The 21,824-nt window shown below is 42.8% G+C and overlaps 1 protein-coding gene across 1 annotated transcript; it reads left to right on the top strand.

The window, feature by feature from the left end:
* The first annotated feature begins 761 nt into the window (after nt 1-761).
* LOC311247049 (SHC-transforming protein 1-like) lies at nt 762-21,379 on the top strand. Its single transcript, XM_084337342.1, has 14 exons — nt 762-890; nt 1,236-1,398; nt 1,503-2,050; nt 3,987-4,057; nt 8,549-8,612; nt 8,728-8,847; nt 9,035-9,088; nt 9,974-10,025; nt 10,552-10,678; nt 11,615-11,804; nt 12,195-12,267; nt 12,444-12,495; nt 14,859-15,006; nt 20,450-21,379. The coding sequence occupies exons 2-14, from the start codon at nt 1,347-1,349 to the stop codon at nt 20,729-20,731; spliced, it is 1,833 nt and encodes a 610-aa protein (XP_084193468.1). The 5' UTR covers nt 762-890; nt 1,236-1,346; the 3' UTR covers nt 20,732-21,379.
* Nucleotides 21,380-21,824: the final 445 nt, after the last annotated feature.

Below are 21,824 nucleotides of genomic sequence, written 5' to 3'. Positions count from 1 at the left end.
GCTGCCCAGTAGCATCGTTAAAGGAAAACAATCAGCTCTTGAAGACCAATGGATGTTCTAAAATACAATACAAACGTTTTTTATTGATACAGTTAAACCCAATGTGTTTTGGCAACATGTCTTCGTCTGGATCATATGACAAAAGAACAATGGAGTGTAAATACTCTGGTAAAATGTGACAACAGACCTAATTGACAGAACAGGAAAAACACACCTAATTGACAACAGATCAGTCAGAAAATAGATTACATTCCTAGACTCACCAATGACAAATCCATGACAGTCATCAGCCAATTAAAACACATCTAAATCCATGACAGAGTCATCAGCCAATTAAAACACATCTAAATCCATGACAGAGTCATCAGCCAATTAAAACACATCTAAATCCAGCTATAGTTAAACCATATCCCCTAACAATGAGGAACGGTAGAGCTTCACCTTTTTATATAATTCTATGGGCTTCACTTGTTCACTGAGTCAACTGTGCATGAGTCACCCTGCCTAGCTGTGATTGGCTGGTAGTTTATGAGAGGGGAAGGGAGGGGAGGTGGGTAGAGTGCCCGAGGGGCCGTCTGTCAATCTCTCTTCCGCTCCATTCACACATCCCTCTCCATGCGCAGTTGGAGGGAGAGAGAGCTGCTCATTCATAAAAAAAAGAAAAGTTCATTCATGAGAGCTGCACAATCCTGCTCTGCCTCACTGTGAGAGAGAGAGGGGGAGGGGGAGGGAAGTGAGTGAGAGAGAGAAAAACCTAGCCACTAAGGCACAGAGAGAATGAGAATGTGTGTGTAGCATGTTTTTTATTCGGTATTGGGCAGAGTGGAGCATGTTGGACCCTAGACTACACAGGAGGACATCACCAGTCCCACAAATTCAGTTGCACACAGGTGAGTTGGATTATTACAAATCAGTGAAAATGCAATTCTGGTACTTAGGACACAATACGTTTGCTGCTAAAAATAGCTACTTTTCAGGAAAGATGGATTATTGGTAATTGGACACAAAGGGGGGCACTTCATGCCGTTCTTCTTTCCTTTCCTATGTATGTACATGCGTGCTACAGTAGATATGCTCCTGCCACCGCCCCTTGACCAAGGTACTGGCATTACAACTGGAGTTGGTTTCCGGGCGCTGCACTGTGGCTGCCCACTGCTCCCAAGTAGTTAGGATGGGTCAAATAAAGGAGGACACATTTCCTTAACTTAAACTTTCTTTTTCTGCTGTTTCCACAGTTTAGATGCTGACACCCCTTGGTTGAATCATCATCTTCATCAAGACAAATTCCTGCTGCATATCTTCTCTCTCCTTTGTTCCAGGGGTTCCTCTCTTCCTGGCCTCTGACTATGAGAGAGAAGACCCTGCCCATGCTCAAAGCACAGTCAGGATTCCTCCCAGGTAGGATCACTACCCCAGCAGACATTATATTGATATAATTAGCACAGGGGAAACAAATCACTGTCTGTCCATCTACAGTATAATATCTTTCATGTTTGTCAAAGGTATGCTGCAGCGCACCAAGTACAGCCGTCTGAGAAACGATTCGTTGACCTCTCTGGAGGACCGGCCCCAGGGAACCCTGCCACTGAAGGCTGAGCTCTGCCTGACCTCTGACCCTGCCCAGCTGGGACCCCAGACCCCCAGGGACCAGGGTTCCTTCACCCTGAGGGGCTTCATCCCCCGCATGGCTGGCATCAGACTGCACAGCCCAACCTCACTATTGGGCCTGAGGGGACAGACACACAGACACGGGGACGGAAGCACAGACAGAGCCTTATCTGAAACACACTGGAACTCAGAACCCAAACAGAGACTCTGCAGTCAAACCTCTCTTCCTGTGCCCCTGACCCCCTGCGACAACGCGACTAACTCGGCTCTACGCTGCACCCAGAGACCCATCACTCTACACCGGATGGCCAGTTTCCCCTGGACCCCAGGATGTCCCCTTCGCTCACACAGAGACAGTCTGTCCAGCGTGAAGACTTCCTGTGGCACATGGGGACATGGCACACTTGGGCCAGAGAGCAGAGTGGTTCATCGACACATTAAGGTACAGTCTGTCATAGTGTGTACCCCATCCTATCTGTGCAGGTTATAGATGCAAAATTATAAACTCACTCGTTGTGTGGAAGGGTGTTCTTTAGCTTGTTTCCCTCTCATTTGACCAAAATGCATCAGAATAATATTCAGAGCTTTTACTTGAATATGCTGTACAGTATATCTGTATATCTATGATATGTGATTCAGGGTCCCATACAGTATAGTTAAAATCCCTCAACCATGAACACACATCCACAGTGGGTGGGTACAGTGGAGCAGTGGCTAGCGCTAGGGCTGGGCGATTAATCCAGTTTCAATTTCAATGACGATTTTGGCTTCCCACGATCATAAAAACAAGATAATCGAGATACAACGATTATTGTGCCGCATGCCGTGTTGCTCTAATTTTGTCTTGTGTTGTAAATGCAGCGCACCCTTCCCTCACAGGGGTGCGCTCCGCTCCGCCCCCCCGCCCAAACCCAAACAGTAGTTGCAGCTCGTGTTGAGAGGGACAAGAGAGCCACGGCGCATTTCTCCGGTCTTTTAAAACGTCTTTGGTAACTTAATGTAGAAGATGACAGAAAGTAAAGGTAAAACTAATTCATCGTCGTCATATGATGATCTCATATCATTGAGTAATAAATGTTTAATAATCGTGATTAGGATTTTTGCCATAATGGAGCAGCCCTAGTTAGCACTGTTTCCTCACAAACAAGAAGGTCCTGGGTTTGAATTATATACATGTAAGAAGGGTTTGGTCACTGATGTGAAAGTAAACAACCATGCTGACTGGGACTAGCATCCGCATTGTTGTCAAGGACACGTTGTCAACATATAGACCTTTTCTAAAGACCTTGTTTTCTGTGTGGATTCTGCATGTTCTCCCCTTGTCTGCGCGGGTTTCCTCCCAGGTCTGTAAAAGACATTCAAGCTAGGCACTCCTGCCATTGCCCTTGAGCAAGGTACTGGCCGTCTGTGACTGGCCACTGCTCCTAAGTGGTTAGGATTGGTGAAATCCAGAGGAATAATTTTGTGTGTGTGTGTGTGTGTGTGTGTGTGTGTGTGTTAATAGTTCAAAGTATCAAAAAGTAAAAATGAATAAAGTACAACTTACATCCATATGTACACACACAAACAAACAAATACAGAAACTCACACATAGACAGACATGCTCACATGCTTCTTGGCCTATACCACCCACCTCACTATCTCCCATATCCACCCCCTCCCTCACAGGCTTCCTGTGTGGGCAGTAGTGACTCATCCTGGCTCTATGCTCCTCTCTGGATCCGCTGTGTGCGTGCGTGCGTGCGCGCGCGCGCGTGTGTGTGTGTGTGTGTGTGTGTGTGTGTGTGTGTGTGTGTGTGTGTGTGTGTGTGTGTGTGTGTGTGAGTGTGTGTGTGAGTGTGTGAGTGTGTGAGTGTGTGAGTGTGTGTGAGAGAGAGAGAGAGAGAGAGAGAGAGAGAGAGAGAGAGAGAGAGAGAGAGAGAGAGAGAGAGAGAGAGAGAGAGAGAGAGAGAGAGAGAGAGAGAATGAGAGAGAGAGAGAGAGAATGTGTGTGACCGGAGGTGTGTCCACATGGCTGATTAGGAGCAGGGCTCGTGAGCTCTGTACTGATGGACTCACTGTCCTCCATAAAGCATGCACATGCACACACACAAGTCTGCATATATTGATTTTGAGTATGGTATCCATCAGCAGACTTTACTCATCGTGGATCCAGCCTATAGAGGCTGTTCTGGTGAAGCTCTTGGCCAACCGGAATAGGAGTAGAAAGATAGCCACAGAGTAACCAGAGTCGGCTTGCTCTAACCCTCCCCTTTACATGTGAACATTCAAAAGCATTGGTGTGTTAGCGTGTATCAGTGTGTATTTGTTCCCAAGTGTATTGGGGAAAAAGTTGTTTGAGTCAGTGTGTGACTGCTGCTGTGTCTCTGTCTCTGTAGTACATGGGTAGCCTGGAGGTGACCCAGTCAATGAGAGCCCTGGACTTTGACACAAGAATGCAAGTCACACGGTAAGGGGGATCCCCCCCCCCCCCCCCCCTCCCCACACACACAAACACACACACACAGACTCAGACTATGAAAATGTACAAATCAATCAGTACAAAGAGAACAAAGAGTCACTATGACAACTATAAGAGAAATATGTGTGACTGAATGATGTTGGTGTTTGTTAGTAAAGAAAATAAGAATCCCATGCCTTTTGAGTATTTTCACCATCCAAGGTGTAAATTCACAATAGTCACGGAGGGGAAATCAAGTTAAAATATAATATTCCATAACCCCGGGGGTATTTCCCCCTGTTTTATGTTTACATCCTATGGTGCTGGATGACAAGCCCCAGAGGCAAATAATCACTGGAGCTCTCTGAATGATGGACCAGAAAATTAAATTACATGAATTTCCTCCTAATTATCCCTGCTATTATTGTAAAAGAGAGAGGGAGTGAGAGAGAGGGGGCGGGGGGGGGGTGCTGAGAGAGGGGGGGGGACAGACAGACAGAGACTGAGTCCATCAAGTGTAATTTGTTTTCAAGGATGAGGAATATACTTGGCCTATTGCCTCCTGGGAAGAGGGATAATGTTACTTTTGTATGTCTGTACAATGCTGTGACCATCAGACCCGCACCTTACCTAATCAGTACTGTAGCTTTCTGGTGACAGCCATCTCAACCATGTTAGAGTCAACTCAATGGAAGAAGGCCAGAACGTTCTACAGAATTACACTTAGGCTACAAAAATATAGGCACATATACCATGTTATTGTGATTTTGAGATTATTATTCATAATTTCATAAAATACAAATTATTAGAATTTGTGTTACAGTTTCAGTTTCTGTTAGTCTTCTTTACACAGGGTTTGTTATGAAAATTGTTAGGAATGCACTGAAATGCAGTCACCGAAAATAGCAATTAATAACACAGAGTGAAAAGGCTGAACATTTTGACAAAATGTGTGTATTTATTATTATTTTTTTTTCTTGTAGCAAAAGTATAGACGATGATGTTGTTTCCACCTAATTAGATTATCTCTATGGCTCTATGCTCTCCTGTGGCTATTGATGACGTGTTCAAACCCCAACCGCAAAGCGTTCACTTCCTATGAGAAAGCCTGAAGCAAATGTTGCCGCCAAGCAGTGCTAATTTTGTCAGCTATATTTAATTTTCGTTTTCGTCTTAGTCATGTCTCAAATGCTCTTTTTCGTTTTCATCATATTTAGTCACCTTTATCTATTTTTCGTTTAGTCAAGTTTTAGTCAGCTACAGGTCTAAGCATTTTTGTTTTAGTCTTTTTTTAGTTTCGATTTAGTGTTTTTTGTTTCGCCACTCAGTTATAGCCTCATAAGTTGGCGTGAGCTAAAAAAGCTAATGTTAGTGCTAGCTGGTTAGACTTATGTAAGCTATTTAAAGTGTTCTATTGTGGTGGAGCAACATAATGTAGCGATCCGTCATGCAGTAATGTAGGGAAGAAAGAGGAGAGTTTCCTTTTCTGTATGGTGGTTTATTTCCAGCTCAATATGGGGTTTTACAAGTTGATACTTCCCTTCTCATACACAACACAGTTACCTGCTATAATATGCTAGCTTCACAACAACAACGTAACATCCGGTCCGTCCTCCCATATCTCCCGGGGGGAAACAACACCCCCAGCATAACAGTGGTGCCCCTAAGACCATACAACTAGAGCAACACACAAAACCCCAGAACTTACAATAATTCACCCACGGAACGATGTGTTGGGGATAAGGGTTCCGCTTGGACAATTATGTTTGTTACTTTCCTGTCAGCAAACGAGTTCCTGTTAGCTAGCAAGTAGCAAGTAACAGTGTTGACGTTGAAGTTGAATAAACGTTTAACAAGATTTTATTTTGCAAACTACATTTTGTGTCGTCGTTTTTAGTCAACGACATGCATGAATAATTTTGTCACGTTAGTGTCACATGATCTCCATTAACGTGACGTCTCGTCTCGTTTTTGTCGGGGGGAAAAGCTTTGTTGATGACCAGTGCCGGCAACCCATGCTGTTCTGTGAGCGCAATACACTCCTGACTCTGAACCCCTGTACTTCATCGCAACGCGTGCATGCTGTATTTCCTCCACATCAAAGTAATGGTCTTTATATCGCGGAACAAGTACTGTCGCGATAGCCTTCTTGGATATTGGAGGACCAATCAAGGCCGCTTTCCAGAGCTGGCACAAATGGCACCAAGGTACTTGTCTGCCCCATCCACAAACACAGACAGTGACTAATTTATTTATTTTCAGTTATTGTGCTTTTTTCTGACAATAATTTTTATTTTGATGCATCCCTAAAGCTGCACACCAAATGTGATTTCCATCAGGTCATTTTACTTTTAAACTCCGACACTAAGATACTCTGTAAACGACTTGCGAGAAGGTTTAGAGGGTGCAGTGGGTAAAGACCAAAGGCTTTTTACAATATTAGGGGAGTGCTAAATGTCCTACATACTAAAAAGGGGTTGTCAGACACTGTAATCCTGTCATTGGACCTTTTTGAAGTGCTAGGTAATTTTGGTCATGGTGGGAATTTTTGTAAATTGATAAGGATATTATAAACTAATCCCACTGCAGATATGCTTTCTAATAAGGATTTCTATGCCTTTCTACATTTGCAGAGGGTCTCGACAGGGTTGTTCTCTGTCCCCACTCTTGTTTATTCTTGCCATCAAGCCTTTAGCTATGGCTATTAGATCACACCCGGCTATCTCAGGTATCAAAATAGATCCAATGGATCATCGAATTGCGCCTTATGCTGATGATGTAATTCTGTTTCTTACTGATTTGTGCAACTCTATACCTGTAATTCTAGACCTAATTAAATATTTTGGGGCGTCTTCACGGTACAAAATAAATTATGCAAACTTGATTATGATGCTAACCCCACACTTCTGGCCTCTTTTTTGTATTTTCTTTTAGAGAATGAATAACTAAATGAATAGATTAGCCTGAATTAGCCTAATATCCATTGGTACTGTTGGGCAGCTCAGCTCTACCTCAGACATTAATTGAAAGCAGCTGTGCTGCTAGAGTTGGCTGTTTTGGGGGAGAACACAGACTCAGACACAGATTGTAAACACATGGCTAAAACTCTTGCATTACAACTGGTTGATGCAAATACATGTGACTCCGGTTAAGTTGAATAATTGAATAGTGCTTTTCCGGATACATGCTTCAAGTGCAGTGACTCCAAAGGGACTCTATTTCACTGTATGTGGGTCTGTGGACAAGTGAAAGAGTTCTGGAAGGAGATATCGCATATGATATCTCAAATAATATCAGTAGATGTGCCTCTTCATCCCAAAGTGTTTATCCTGGGGCTGTACCCAGTCAATTCCCAATTAAAGACTTGTGAGAAACTGTGAACAGGCCTAGTATTGCCCAATGGCTGAGGGAAATGTCATCTTGTATGACAAATGGAAAGGATACCATACATGGTTAGTGGTAAACAAGGCACCTTTGAGAAGGTTTTGGGTCCATTTCTGGATTTTATTGAGCAAAATGGTGTAGGGAAAATATATTGGCAGCTGAGGAAAGTACTGGGTAGTAGGCTTTGTATGGAAGTCGGATGGTAGGGAGACATGATTGACTGGTTTTGGAAGATTATCTGAAATATGTCCGAAATAGGTTTGTTTCAGGCTTCTGTAACCCCCTTTTTTAAGGTTGCTCTTGTTTTGTCAATGTTGTTCGTCATGTAACATCTATTTGTCATATCCAATTGAAAATTCAAAACAATTAATAATAATATTTAATAATAAAGGTTTTGCATGAGATAAAAGACAATGGAGAAAACTGGTCTCACTTCCTGCTTCCTCAGGTTTGCTCAGCGAGAAGCTGGACTTTGTAACAGTGACCTGCCCTGCACTTAGCCAGAAGTTAAAGTTTGAATTATTATTGAATTTGTTATGTCACATATAAACGTACATGTACTTACTTCACAGTGAAATGCTTTGTTCTGTATGAGCCCCTGAGAATGTGCTTCATACAGTAAAAAAAGTAAAGGAGGAATAACAATATACAATATACAATACAATATACAAACTAAAGTACAACCTAAGTACAATCTAAGTACAGTGAAAGACAATGAGGCACAAATGCAGACTTAATGAGGTACAACACTTTTTTGTCATGCAGGGGTTCACTAACTCTTCGTCTGTTTAACCTTCAGTCCGTTCTGGAGGCAGACAGAATGGTTTAGTTGACTATGATAACCAAGGTACATATGGTATAAATATAATGACTTCTACATCTACTGTCAAATTGAATCTCCATGAAAGACATTTAGAATATCTCCTTAATAACTTAGCTTCCTTCCCATTATACTCTTCACATGCATCATGTGACATGTCGATACAGTACATGATCATATTATCACAGAGGTTTCTGTGTTTGGGGTGCGTGTGTGTGTGTGTGTGTGTGTGCGTGCGTGCGTGCGTGCGTGCGTGCGTGTGTGTGTGTGTGTATGTATGTGTACATGTTTTGCAGAGAGGCAATCAGCAGACTATGTGAAAGGACATCAGGAGCCAAGACAGCTCTAAGAAGTAAAAGGGTAAATAAACACACCTGTATATAACTTCCTTTTCACAGGTGTTACTCCTGTCTCCACACACACAATTAACCCATTACACAAATACATCAAATTACAGTGATTTTGTCATTACCAGCCTTTTTACAAGGGGCTGTCTTCAGTTCTGGGTCAGAGCAACCTGCAGTACTCTGGATACAACATCATTCTGACTGTCAGCACTCACAGTGTGACCCTGACCACAGCCAGCTCCTTACAGGTACAGTAACAACATCTACTCGCTCTCTCTCTCCTTCCCTCTATCTCTGCTCCCCCTCTCTCTATCTCTCTCTATCTCCCTCTCCCTCCCTCGTTCTCTGTCTCTCTCATAAGTAGTGGCTGCTACTGTAATCTATCACATCACTGAGATAAAACTCTGTCTTTCCCTGTCTCTATCTCTCCATCAGACTATAGCCCACCATCCTATGCAGTCTATCTCATTCGCCTCAGGAGGAGATCCAGTATGTGTACACACTCAGAGACACAGACAGACAGACACACGCATGGGCTTACATACGCATGCACAAACACACAAGCGGCCAGACACGCGCACAAATGCACACACACACACACACACACACACACACACACACACACACACACACACACACACACACACACACACACACACACACACACACACACACACACACACACACACACACACACACAGAGACAGACAGACAGACAGACAGACAGACAGACAGACAGACAGACAGACAGACAGACAGACAGACAGACAGACAGACAGACAGACAGACAGACAGACAGACAGACAGACAGACAGACAGACAGACAGACAGACAGACAGAGTGTGTAATTTGATTTAGGCTAATTACCGCTCAGTTGGCTGCCTTTAATAGGAGGTTGGGTTGTTTCCTGTTGACCCAAGGAGTAACTCCCCAGGCCGGCCCCGCCACAACTCCCTCCTTTCCACAATGGTTTGAGTTATTGATGTGTGTTTTTTCCCCCCTTAAAAATCCACATGAGCTGTGGTGGGTACAACATCAACAAGTCAACCTGTGCAACTCTACTTGAAATACTACTGTTGTCAGTTGGCCTTTATTAGAGGACACTGACACAAACACAACTCAGTCATACTAAAAGAGACAAAAATGAACTATTAGAGAAAGAAGGAGAGTGTACACATTTGAGGCCTATAAATCATGGATCATATTAACACAGTGGCCATTTTACTCTTGTGTCATGTCATCACGTTGGGATTTCATTGAACCCTGTTACCACCCAAGGTGGAAAGAAATCCCAACCTGAGTGTGACATAAGAGCGAAATGGCCACTGTATGAATATGGTCAGTGCTCTCAAACCCTTTTCTCTGTATCTGTAGGACATGGCAGATTACATCGCTTATGTCGCCAAAGACCCTGTCAACCAGAGAGGTAGGTAGGGGGATAGGTTTTGTACCTTTCCCTATCTGCTTGTCACATGACTTCAGTCATCCTCACCTTGTAGCTGAACTGTGTCATTTGGAGAAGAAAAATTACTTGAAAAGATGTGACAGGCTGCCTCCACATGTATCGGAGGGGACATGTGATGCAAGGCTTCTATCCTCCATACAACTGACCAGTGGGGGGCATATGCGAGCAACGTTCAAGACAGGGGAGGGGATAATTGGCACGGCTAAATTGGGATGGGAGAAAAAATAGAAAAAGAGGAGAAAAAGTGGATAAAAAAAAGATGGCAGTTTTTAAGGGACATTTTCTTCTCAAGGTTTTTTTTTCTTCTCATCTCTATTCCCTCAAATGTATAGTCTTCAGGATAGAGAGACATAATACTCTCTCTTTGTCTTTCTCTCTCTTTCCCATACTGTCTCTTTCTCTCTCTCCCTCTGTCTGCCCCCCCTCTCTCACTCTCCCTCTCTCTCTGCTCTTTAACTTTCTCTTTCTCTCTCCCTCCCTGCCCTAGCGTGTCACATCCTGGAGTGTTCGCAGGGTAGGGCTTGTGAGGTCATCAACAGCATTGGCCAGGCCTTTGAAACCCGCTTTCGCCAGCTCCTCAGCCACACTGACTCTCTCCTCCCCAACAACATCAGGTTTGTTTTCTGTTGCACTATGTTGCTCTCTGATGGTATTGCTGACATGTGTGTGTGTGTCTTTGTGTTGTATCTTTGAAGTATTCTGTTATTGTTCTGTCTGCCTAATTTTGTACCAACCTAATCGTCAATTGAGAGCAGTATGTGACTGAAAGGTGTCTGATTATCTAACTGCATTTGATATTTTGTTTAGTTTTGTTTAGTTATTATGTTATATATTATGTATAATGTTTTATTTGCACATGAGAAAAAACAACATATCACAAAAATACATTTTATAGATGCAGGTGATACAAAAATACTTAATAATATATAGGTATTGTTGACAGAGTCACCTGGGGAGCAACAATAACTTGGTCATGACGACAAGGTCGTTCTTTAGCCTTTGGCGTGGTTTATTATTTCACACATAGCTTATGCACCATGAGACCTTCTCTCTGTGAGAGGCGACGGAGGAAGAGATCGAGGGGGAGGGAACAATCCCTTATATACCCTCTTACCTGACGTCAGTTCCAATAGCTACGTCTCCTTGCGCCTATAGCGCCCTCTTGTGGAAACAGTTAAGCAGTTACATGCAATCATATATAACACATAAACTCAACAGGTATACTATACAGACAATAGTACTAATATAGATAAATTAGAAGAGATACAAAATGGGATGAATACAATTCAAATAAATAAATACAAAATAAACAGGGGAGAGTAGCTACTCATTGTCCAAATAATTTACAGTGTTTATGTCCCTTCAACCAAGGCATTTGGAATATCTTCTTTATAATTTTGCTTCTTTCCCATTATAGCCCAAATGTGTATGTAATGTATTTGTGTACTGTACTGTATGTGTGTATGTGGTGTCGGCAGCAATGCAGTCCTACAGTCTCAGCCCTCCCACAAGCAGGGGAATAAAGTGAACCTCTGTTGAACTGTGTGCAGGTCAGACGTTGGAATCAATGACTGGAGTCCCGAAAAGACCATAAAGGACTACAACGACCATGGGGGCAGAGTGAGCAGTCAGCACCATGACTACTACAATGAGATCCCTGGAAAGATGCCCCCTCCTGGTGGAATACAGGACCTGCGTATCAGAGAGGGAGCAACTGAACCGGATGCTGGAACACAGAGGGTCTGCATCAAGTCTATGTCCACATCAAAACACGTGCGCACGCACGCACGCACGCACACACACACACACACACACACACACACACACACACACACACACACACACACACACACACACACACACACACACACACACACACACACACACACACACACACACACACACACACACACACACACACACACACACACACACACACACACACACACACACACACACACACACACACACACACACACACACACACACACACACACACACACACACACACACACACACACACACACACACACACTGCACGTGTGAAAATGCAGACACATTCATTTCTGCTCAGGCACACACAAACATCTCTGTCCTCTTGTGTGTATGAGTCATCTGTTCTTGTTGCAGGGCTGTTCCTCCCAGCCTGTTTCCCTGTATGAGAACTGCTCCATCATAGAAGACGCTGTAGCTCCACCTGCTGGTAAGTAAGAGAGCAATCTATAACACTTGGCGAGCCTACTACAAAGCAAGTATGCATACTGTGGGTGTGTGCATGTGTGTGTGTGTGTGTGTACGCATGCATGTGCATGTTCTTGTGTGTCTCTAGTCTGTGGTTTAACTTCCCTCTTCCTCTACCATCCTTCTCCATCTCTTCAGTGGTGTCTGAAACCCAGGACCTGCTCCAGGAGGAAGGCTGGTTCCATGGCAGGTGGCTAGTCATTCTTACCTCTTCATAATCAATATACATACAGTAACCTTGCATAGCAGCTGGCTTCATGTGTTTATAATATCATAGAGTGTTTATACTACAATAATATACCACCACCTAGTAGTTGGAGGATGTGGGCTTCCTGAGAAAATAAATGGGCTTCACTATGTTGAGAAGTAGCCATCTGTGTCCAATGCTCATAGTCATAAAATAACAGAGATCATTAGAGAATCCATCTTGTCAGGCTCAAGTTATGCGCTTGTGCCACAGTGGTTCAGACCAATCGGCGTCCTTTGAGGAACTAAGTCCACACAACTCCTAACCCACCTGCAATAACCTTGCAGTCTGTATTTCGCCCACAATGACTTCCCCACCTCTGCTGACACTGGCGCATCCTCATCCTCCTTGACCAGAGTGCAGCCTTTGATACCATGAGCGACAATATCTTGCTCACCAGAATTAGGCAATGCACCCAGCTGGCTCTAGTTCTACACTTAATTTTCCACCACAACCCACCCATCTTTCACCGCCTGTCTGCAATAAATCTGCCTGGATGCAACAAAATGTCCTCAAACTCAACAGTAACTAAACTGAATTCCTCCTCATCGGCTCCAAGTCCACCCTGAGCAGAAGCAATGACCCCATGCTCACTGTAACTCCTTCAAGCACTGCAGACACAAGTGGTTTCCTTTCAACGGGTTTATTCAAGGCTTGGTCCTCCAATCCACCGTGAAAACTTAAACAGAAACATATACGTTGCGTCAGGTCAACACAAACAATAATATACACGATATGAAAACAATACATCAGAAAAGCAAAATACAAACAAACATTAATTACCTCGTTGGCTGCATGCTACATAACAAAGGGGTCTTGTTCTTCTGTTCTTGGTAACAGTCTTAGTGGTACACTACACATAGTCGTACACTCTTCGAATCTAGAGAGCCTGTACAACTCGTCTCTGTCCTGCTGCTTGCTCGCAGGTGTTTTAATGAGTCCCAGTCTCCCAACATCCCTGCCGCTTGCTCGCAGGTGTCTTAATCAGACCCAAATGTAACAACACAACAGCAGCCTAACGGGACACCACATATGACCAGACGTCAAAATGAATATATTATAAATTGTAGCAAATTAAATAATAAAGAAAATAAGAAATGAAACATAAATACATTCTCAAATATTACACTTAAACTGAAATAACATAAATGATGAAACCATATAATGGCCACAGTTACACTCACCATTATTGACACCACTCTCCACCCATATCCGCCAAATTATAAAATCCTTCTTCTAGCACCTCTCTCTCTCTCTCTCTCTCTCTCTCTCTCTCTCTCTCTCTCTCTCTCTCACACCCTGCTGCTGAAACACTGATCCACGCCTTCATCTCCTCCCATCTTGACTGCAACTCACTCCTCAATGGCATCAGTGCTGCTCCATCAATAGACTCTTACTGGTTCAGAACACATCCACCAGACTTGTAAAGAAAATAAATCCTGGTCCTCGCTTACAAAGCCCTTCAACAACTGGCCCCTACATATCTCACTGACCTCCTCTCCCCATACCAATCCTCTCTGTCCCTCAGATCCACCTCAGCCTATCTTCTCTCCACCCCCAAGTCCAACTTTCGCAGTTTTGGGGACAGAGCCTTCTCCAGGGCAGATCCCAGGCTCTGGAACTCCTTCCCCTAAGCCTAAAACATTAGAGACTCAATAGTCTCTCCCAATTTTCCAATCACACCTCAAGACCATCTTTTCTACACTGTCTCCAGGTAGCCCCCCCCCCCTTTCATCCCTGTGTATTTATTTTTATGCTTAGTGTAAAGTGTCTTTGAGTTCTAAAAATCATTATATGTATTATTATTAACTACTGGCAGCTACAGGCATGGTTTAGGTATGATGACAGCGAGATGACTGCAAGTTATGAAAGTTACAAACAGTTTTAAAGGACGACTTCCCAGATTCTATGTAAGAGACAATCTGGCGGATAAGGTTATAATCAACACACATATACTATACATCTATGTATTTATTTGCAACCCTGGTGGGGACCACTAACTGCTAGACAGTTCCAAGCTTTGCATGTCATCCAGTACTGAAGGTATATGGCCAAAATGTTACTTTAACCTCAGCTAGCCATCTACCATTTTCTGACTCCTTCACACACACACACACACACACACACACACACACACACACACACACACACACACACACACACACACACACACACACACACACACACACACACCCCTCTCACACACTCTCTCTCTCTCTCTCTCTCTCTCTCTCTCTCTCTCTCTCACACACTCTCTCTCTCACACTCTCTCTCTCTCTCTCTCTCTCTCTCTCTCTCTCTCTCAGCTTAGGGAGAGATCAGGCAGAGTCACTACTTTCGTGCAGTGGAGACTTCCTGGTTCGCGAGAGTAGCTCAGCCTCTGGACAGTATGTTCTTAGCGGAATGGAGGGCGCTAATGTAAGACACCTACTGCTTGTTGACCCACAGGGACAGGTACTGTATGTGTGCTGTGTTTATAACATAATGTAATGTAACATGGACAACAAAACATATGTCATTTAATGGAGGATTCTATCCAAAGTGCCTTCCATGAGTGCATACAGTACATTATTGCCATGGGTGGAACCTGTGCTAATTAAACCCCTAATCCAGACAGCAGGAAGGCTGAGAAGGAGACACAGGAGAGAATGTTCTTTATTGAGACAGTAGGAAGGCTGAGAAGAAGACAGAGTAGGGGAGACACAGGAGAGAAGGTTGTTTATCGAGACAGTAGGAAGGCTGAGAAGGAGACAGAGTAGGGGAAACACAGGAGAGAAGGTTGTTTATCGAGACAGTAGGAAGGCTGAGAAGGAGACAGAGTAGGGGAAACACAGGAGAGAAGGTTGTTTATCGAGACAGTAGGAAGGCTGAGAAGAAGACACAGGAGAGAAGGTTGTTTATTGAGACAGTATAAAGGCTGAGAAGGAGGCAGAGTAGGGGAGACAGGAGAGAAGGTTGTTTATCGAGACAGTAGGAAGGCTGAGAAGGAGACAGAGTAGGGGAGACACAGGAGAGACGTTTTTTTTTTTTTTTTATTGCAAAACAAAAATTATTAAAAGTCAGTACTCAACACATAATGCATAATGAAACTAACAGTCAAGGTGGCTAAAATGACATGCAAGTACAGAAAAAGAAAACAAAAAAAAAGTCTATAATAATATTTTAACGTATATAGTGTATATCCAACGAAATTACCAATTATACAAATGCCTTATACAGGATATACCCCTAATACCTATTTTCTAAAACCCTACACACATATGCTCCAGCTCGAACCCCCCCCTCCCGGACCCCTCCTTGGATAGTACCTCCATTATCCCTCACTCCTAACCAGACACTACCATTATAAGCTAGCTTTTATTCTCTCCACCACTTCTAACCACATTGACATTTTGGATTCGTTGAGACCCAGAATTCTTGCTGTAGATATTTCTTGATAAATCACATCGAGATATGTAAGAGACCAAACCTTCCGGCACATTTTTTCCGGTTGAAACCAGCGTGATGCGATCAGTTTTTTTAGCTACTGTGATACCCGATAAAACCAATCTCTTTAGCTGTGGATTTACTGTAAACTCAAAAACATCATTCAATAGTAATACAGAGGGGTGTACTGGTATATTCCAAGATACGAGTTTTGATAATTGATGGGTCACATCTTTCCAGAATGTCTTAACTGGTGGGCAGTCCCAATACATGTGCATAAATGTCCCTTTGTCTCCATTTGTACATTGGGAGCATTTTGAGTCTTGTTTAAGGCCCATTCTGTTCAGCCTTATAGGAGTCAAGTATGTCCTGTGAATATAGTTAAGATTGATTTGTTGATGGTCCGGGTTCCTTGATGTGAGACGGACATTTGCCCATGCTTCTTGCCAATCAAAGTCACTTTCCAGGTCTGGTATATCCCTCCTCCAGACAGAGTCTAGTTGGAGGGTTTCATACGAGGACGTTAGTAATTGATAATAAAAACCTGATACAAAACCTCTCAATGTTTCTCTTTCATAGAAGAATTTGTGGTATCTGTGGTGTTCAACTGGTATGTCTAATGGAACACCGTGAGACCTCAAACATAGGCGTAACTGTATGTAAAAAAGCCATGTGGACTCAGTGAGGTTAAACTTTGTGCATATTTCTCCATAACTACAAAAACCCTGGTTATTAAAAATATCCCCTAATGAGTGTATGCCTTGCTCTTCCCATATAGGGAATCTTATAGGACGTTTTTCCATTAAGAGTGCATTGTTATTGAATATGGGGGTATGATTATGCCATTTTTGAGGGTTAGGATATTTTTTGTGTGTTTCACGCCATATCCGGATTGCATGGGTAATTATGGGGCCAAATTTCCGCTCACAGTGCTTGATTGGTAGTTTAGTGTGTGCTATGTCCTTCAGTCTATGTGGGGCTACTATGTTTTCTTCCAATTTTCTCCAGGATACCAATGCCTGGGGATCAAACCATATTGTCAATGGTCTTAATGTGTATGCCTTAAAATATTGGAAAAAATCTGGAACTGCCAAGCCACCGTCTGCTTTATTTCTCTGTGCGGTGGATCTTTTTATGCGAGGTGGTTTGTTATTCCAAATAAATTTGTATGTGGAGGAGTGTAATCTTTTCCAGTAACCCTCTGGAGGGGGTAACGGTAGCATTGAACTGATGAAGTTGATTCTTGGTAGTACATCCATCTTAACTATTGATACCCTTGCCTGTACTGAGTTTTTAAGTTTTGCCCACCTGTCCAGGTCGTCTTTGATTTTGTTTTGTATTTTTGTGTAATTGTTCTTCACCGTTTGTCTTATGGTAGGAAATATTTCCACACCCAAGCATCTAAAATGTTTTACCATGGGTATCTCACCTGGAAGGGTTGTGTCTTTTTTTGCAAGGGTGTTAAGTGGAAGGAAAGCCGACTTCGGCCAATTTATTTTAAATCCTGATAAATCACCAAAGTTCTCTATCAACTTGAGTAGATGAGGCAATGTGGTGTTGGGGCTTTGCATGAACAATATTACGTCGTCCGCATATAAGCTAATTTTATGTTGTGTGCCCTTGATTACGATTGGTTCTATGTATTGGGATTGTCTTATATATTGTGCTAAAGGCTCTAATGATAGATCGAATAGTCCGGGACTAAGAGGGCAACCCTGTCTGGCTGAGCGTGATACCGGAAAGATTTTGGAGATGAATGTACCTGTTGTAATCATGGCCGATGGGTCTTTGTATAATACTTTAATCATATCAATGAATCCTTTTCCTAACCCCATCCTTTCTAATACTGCCCATAAAAATGACCATTCCAGCCTGTCAAAGGCTTTCATAGCATCCAGGGACAGCATCGCCTTAGGTATGGTGTCTTCTTTGTCTGCATCTAGTACGTGCAGTATTCGTCTTATGTTATCACTGATTAGGCGACCTCTTATGAAGCCAGTTTGGTCCGGATGAACTAAAGACGTCATATGCTTTTGTAATCTGATGGCTAATACCTTAGAGTACAGTTTGACATCGGTTCCGAGGAGGCTTAAGGGTCTGTAACTACCGCACTCGGTGGGGTCTTTGTCTTTTTTGAGAAGGACTGAAATGAGTGCAATATTGTCGTGTTTATGGAAGCTCCCCTCCTTGACTGAGTATAAGATCATATTTAGTAATAAGGGTCCAATTATGTCCCAACAAGAAAGGTACATTTCTGATGGGATACCGTCTCTTCCAGGAGCCTTACCATTTTTCATTTCGGATATGGCCTTCTTGAGTTCCTCTAGTGTGATCGGTGCTTCTAACTGTTTAGCGTCGTCCTCCGAAAGTTTAGGGAGAATAATTTGATTTAGATATGTGTCCATTTTGTTTTGATCAAAGGTCGTTTCTGATTTATATAAGTCGGAGTAGAATTCTTTGAATGTATCGTTTATTATTTTGGGGTCTGTTACAAGTACTTGTTGTTTTCTAATGGCAGTTATATCTGCGAATTTTGCATTAATTCTTAATCGCATGGCTAATAGGTGACTAGGTTTAGAACCTTGGGAGTACTGCTGTTGTCTTGTGCTGCGTATTTGCATTTCCGATTTTTGTCTGTATATGGCGTTGATCTCTGTTTTTAGTACGTTTACATGATTTTCTAGTCTAGTTGAGTTGTTGTATTTTAAAGAATTAAATAACGTTGAGTAAAGCGTTTCCATTTCAGACAGTTTTGTGCATTGATTCTTGCGCATTATGGAGGAAAATCTATCCGTGAAATCCTTGATCATACCCTTTACCGACATCCATATTATTCTGGGGTCTTGCACCGCGTTTGCATTCTCCCGTAGGAATACTGTGAGAGCTTCTTTGAGTTGTGTAATGAATTCCTTGTTGTTAAGCAGCATCGAATTAAAACGCCATCTTGGGGCCCGGGAAGATAGTATACCAAATGTTGCTTTTAGGAGTAAATAACAGTGATCTGATAGTGCATTGGGTATCATTTCCACTTCATATTTATCAAATAGTCTCTGGGATGCAAAGACATAATCAATTCTGGATAATGTGTTATGTCTCGCCGATCGACAGGAGTACTTTCGGGTCGTGGGATTAAGTGAACGCCATAAATCATTTACCCCTGTAGTCTTTGACCAATCTTTTAATGCTTTAGATGAATTTTTTTGTTCGCTGGAAAAGGCGAGGTAAGATTTGTCCATCCTTGGATTCCAAATGGCATTAAAATCTGCACCTATTATAAATGAGTACTCGGGATGGTTTAACATTTCATCGGTTAGTGAAGTGAAGAAAAGGAGAGAAGGTTGTTTATTATTAATTGTTAGACTAGAAGTCTTTATTTGTCATGCAGTTTAACACACACACGCGAGATGGGCGACCCACAGGAACACACACACTGAGTCGCCGATGAAATGTCTCTCTGCACTTTTCCCATCCCGTTGTCCTTCCCCGCATGGGCAGCCGGGAGCAGATAGGGCGTCAACGTGAGCCGCGCCCCGGGGACCAATCCAAGTGCTCCTGTCCGTCTTCGTCAAGGACGCCACAGCGTTAGCGATCTGTTGTGCATGTTTTTCCATTGGGTTTATCTTATCGGGGGGGAAACCCTTGCGAGCACGGGGAGAACATGCACACTCCACACAGAAAGGCCTGGGAGATACCCCACCTGAGTACCTGGCATCATGGAAAACCTGGTCCCCAAGCGGGAATCGAACCCTGGACCTTCTTGCTGTGAGGCGACAGTGTTAACCACTACACCACATGCCGCTTATCAAGACAGTAGGAAGGCTGAGAAGAAAACACAGGAGAGAAGGTTGTTTATTGAGACAGCAGGAAGGCTGAGAGGGAGACACAGGAGAGAAGGTTGTTTATTGAGACAGCAGGAAGGCTGAGAGGGAGACACAGGAGAGAAAGTTCTTTATTGAGACAGCAGGAAGGCTGAGAAGGAGACAGAGTAGGGGAGACACAGGAGAGAAGGTTGTTTATCGAGACAGTAGGAAGGCTGAGAAGAAAACACAGGAGAGAAGATTGTTTATTGAGACAGCAGGAAGGCTGAGAGGGAGACAGAGTAGGGAGAAGGTTCTGGCAGGATTTTATCCTAGGTCAGCAGGGGTACTTGTGGTTCCAGAGGTGGGGACCTAAAGGGGAAGGCCAAATATTTTAAGAATTTACACAATGTTCTTCCTGTGCCCCAGGGCAGTTCTCCCCTAAAGATAGAAATCACGAAAGAACATCAGTGATGTCAAATCTGGGGTTGCTCCATATACATTACATTTCTGACCCTCACATTACTGATAGCTTAAGGGGGGGGAGTTCATAAACACTGACACAACTGTCTTGGGGTCATTCTTAAAATGAGTTGTTAACCTGGGCACAAGATGAGTTGTTGTGTGTGTGTGTGTGTGTGTGTGTGTGTGTGTGTGTGTGTGTGTGTCTTCAGGTGCGGACTCGGGACCAGGTGTTCTTCAGTGTAACTCACCTGGTGAGGTTCCACGTGGAGAGCCGGATGCCCATCGTCTCTGGAGACAGTGAGCTGAGTTTGAGACAGCCCATCTTGAAGAGAAACGGACATACACACACACACACACACACAAACACACACACATACACAACACAAAATAAAAGTATCACTGACATGAAGAGACATTGTGAGACTGAGCCAACAGGACATTCATGTAAACCACGTTATTGGACTCAGAATACGGCAACCATGAGAAACTGAGAAGCTGCAATCAACAAGTTTCTCTGTACAGCGAGACACGACATGAAGGACTGCAGAGTGAGATGTACAGTATGTGGTACTGAATGTAGTTCAACACTGGCCCTCAGTTCTCAAACACTGGCGGAAAACAACAAAATTCCACAGTACATCAAATTATTGATGACTTGGACATACAGTATCACACAAAGATTTATGTAATCAATCACCTGACAGGAACAGAAAGCACAGTGTGCTGGTGGACTTTCCCAAATGGTAGCACTAATTGTATTAACTTTGTGTGAATTTATTGAATCAAATTTAAAGTTGCACTATGCTAGCCTTGAACCAGCTCCCCGAATCGCTAACTTTTTCCCTTATTCTATTCTATCATTTATTCTAGCTGAACTGAGCCATAGAATTATTATAGAAACTTTGAAAAAAGGCCAGACACAGGGGCGATTCAGGAGTCTGGATCCCGGCTAGTACATTTAAATTCAAAACTCAGCTAAATGAAAAGATTCTATGATATACGTACATTCTATTTAAACTAATTGAGGAACATTGGATGAAAAGTTGCCGTTTCACTGCGTTTTTTTTGTTTACAAACATTCAAAGGCGTCTTGTGTTTGGTTCACAGTGCCTCAAAATTAAAACTGCAGTATTCCTGTTTTTCTTTTATGTACTATTAATTCATTAATTCATTCATGCATTCATTCATTCATTCATTCATTCATTCATTCATTCATTCATTCATTCATTCATTCATTCATTCATTCATTCATTCAATCTTTATTTAATCTCGAAAGATCATTGAGAGCAAGCTCTTATTTACAATAACATCGAGAGGTCGACATAATACAAAAAAACATATAGAAACAGAAGTCAATTAAACAATTTAAATTAATAAAAAATAAAAAATAAACAGACTGTGGTGAAATGGTTGGCTATTATAGATTTTAACTTAAAGTATTGCGTTTTAAAGTGCTTTGCAAAACACTGGGGGCACAGAAGCTAAAAGCAGATTTTCCTAATTCAGTGCATACTCGGAACACGCCAACATTTTGGGAAATTAGCTTACCGTCTTCTCCAGAGAGAGACAAGAAGATAAGATATC

The sequence above is a fragment of the Notolepis coatsorum genome (genome assembly GCF_963971535.1).
Source record: "Notolepis coatsorum genome assembly, chromosome: 20".
NCBI classification, from domain to species: domain Eukaryota; kingdom Metazoa; phylum Chordata; class Actinopteri; order Aulopiformes; family Paralepididae; genus Notolepis; species Notolepis coatsorum.
Note: the sequence above shows the minus strand (reverse complement) of the source record. Positions and strands in the feature narration are given on the sequence as shown.

Coding starts and splice junctions, on each gene's coding strand:
- LOC311247049 (XM_084337342.1), top strand. CDS start 1,347: ATGAGAGAGAAGACCCTGCCCATGCTCAAAGCACAGTCAGGATTCCTC. Junction 8,848..9,034: donor CCACAGCCAGCTCCTTACAG/GTACAGTAACAA, acceptor TCTCTCCATCAG/ACTATAGCCCACCATCCTAT. Junction 10,679..11,614: donor CTCCTCCCCAACAACATCAG/GTTTGTTTTCTG, acceptor AACTGTGTGCAG/GTCAGACGTTGGAATCAATG.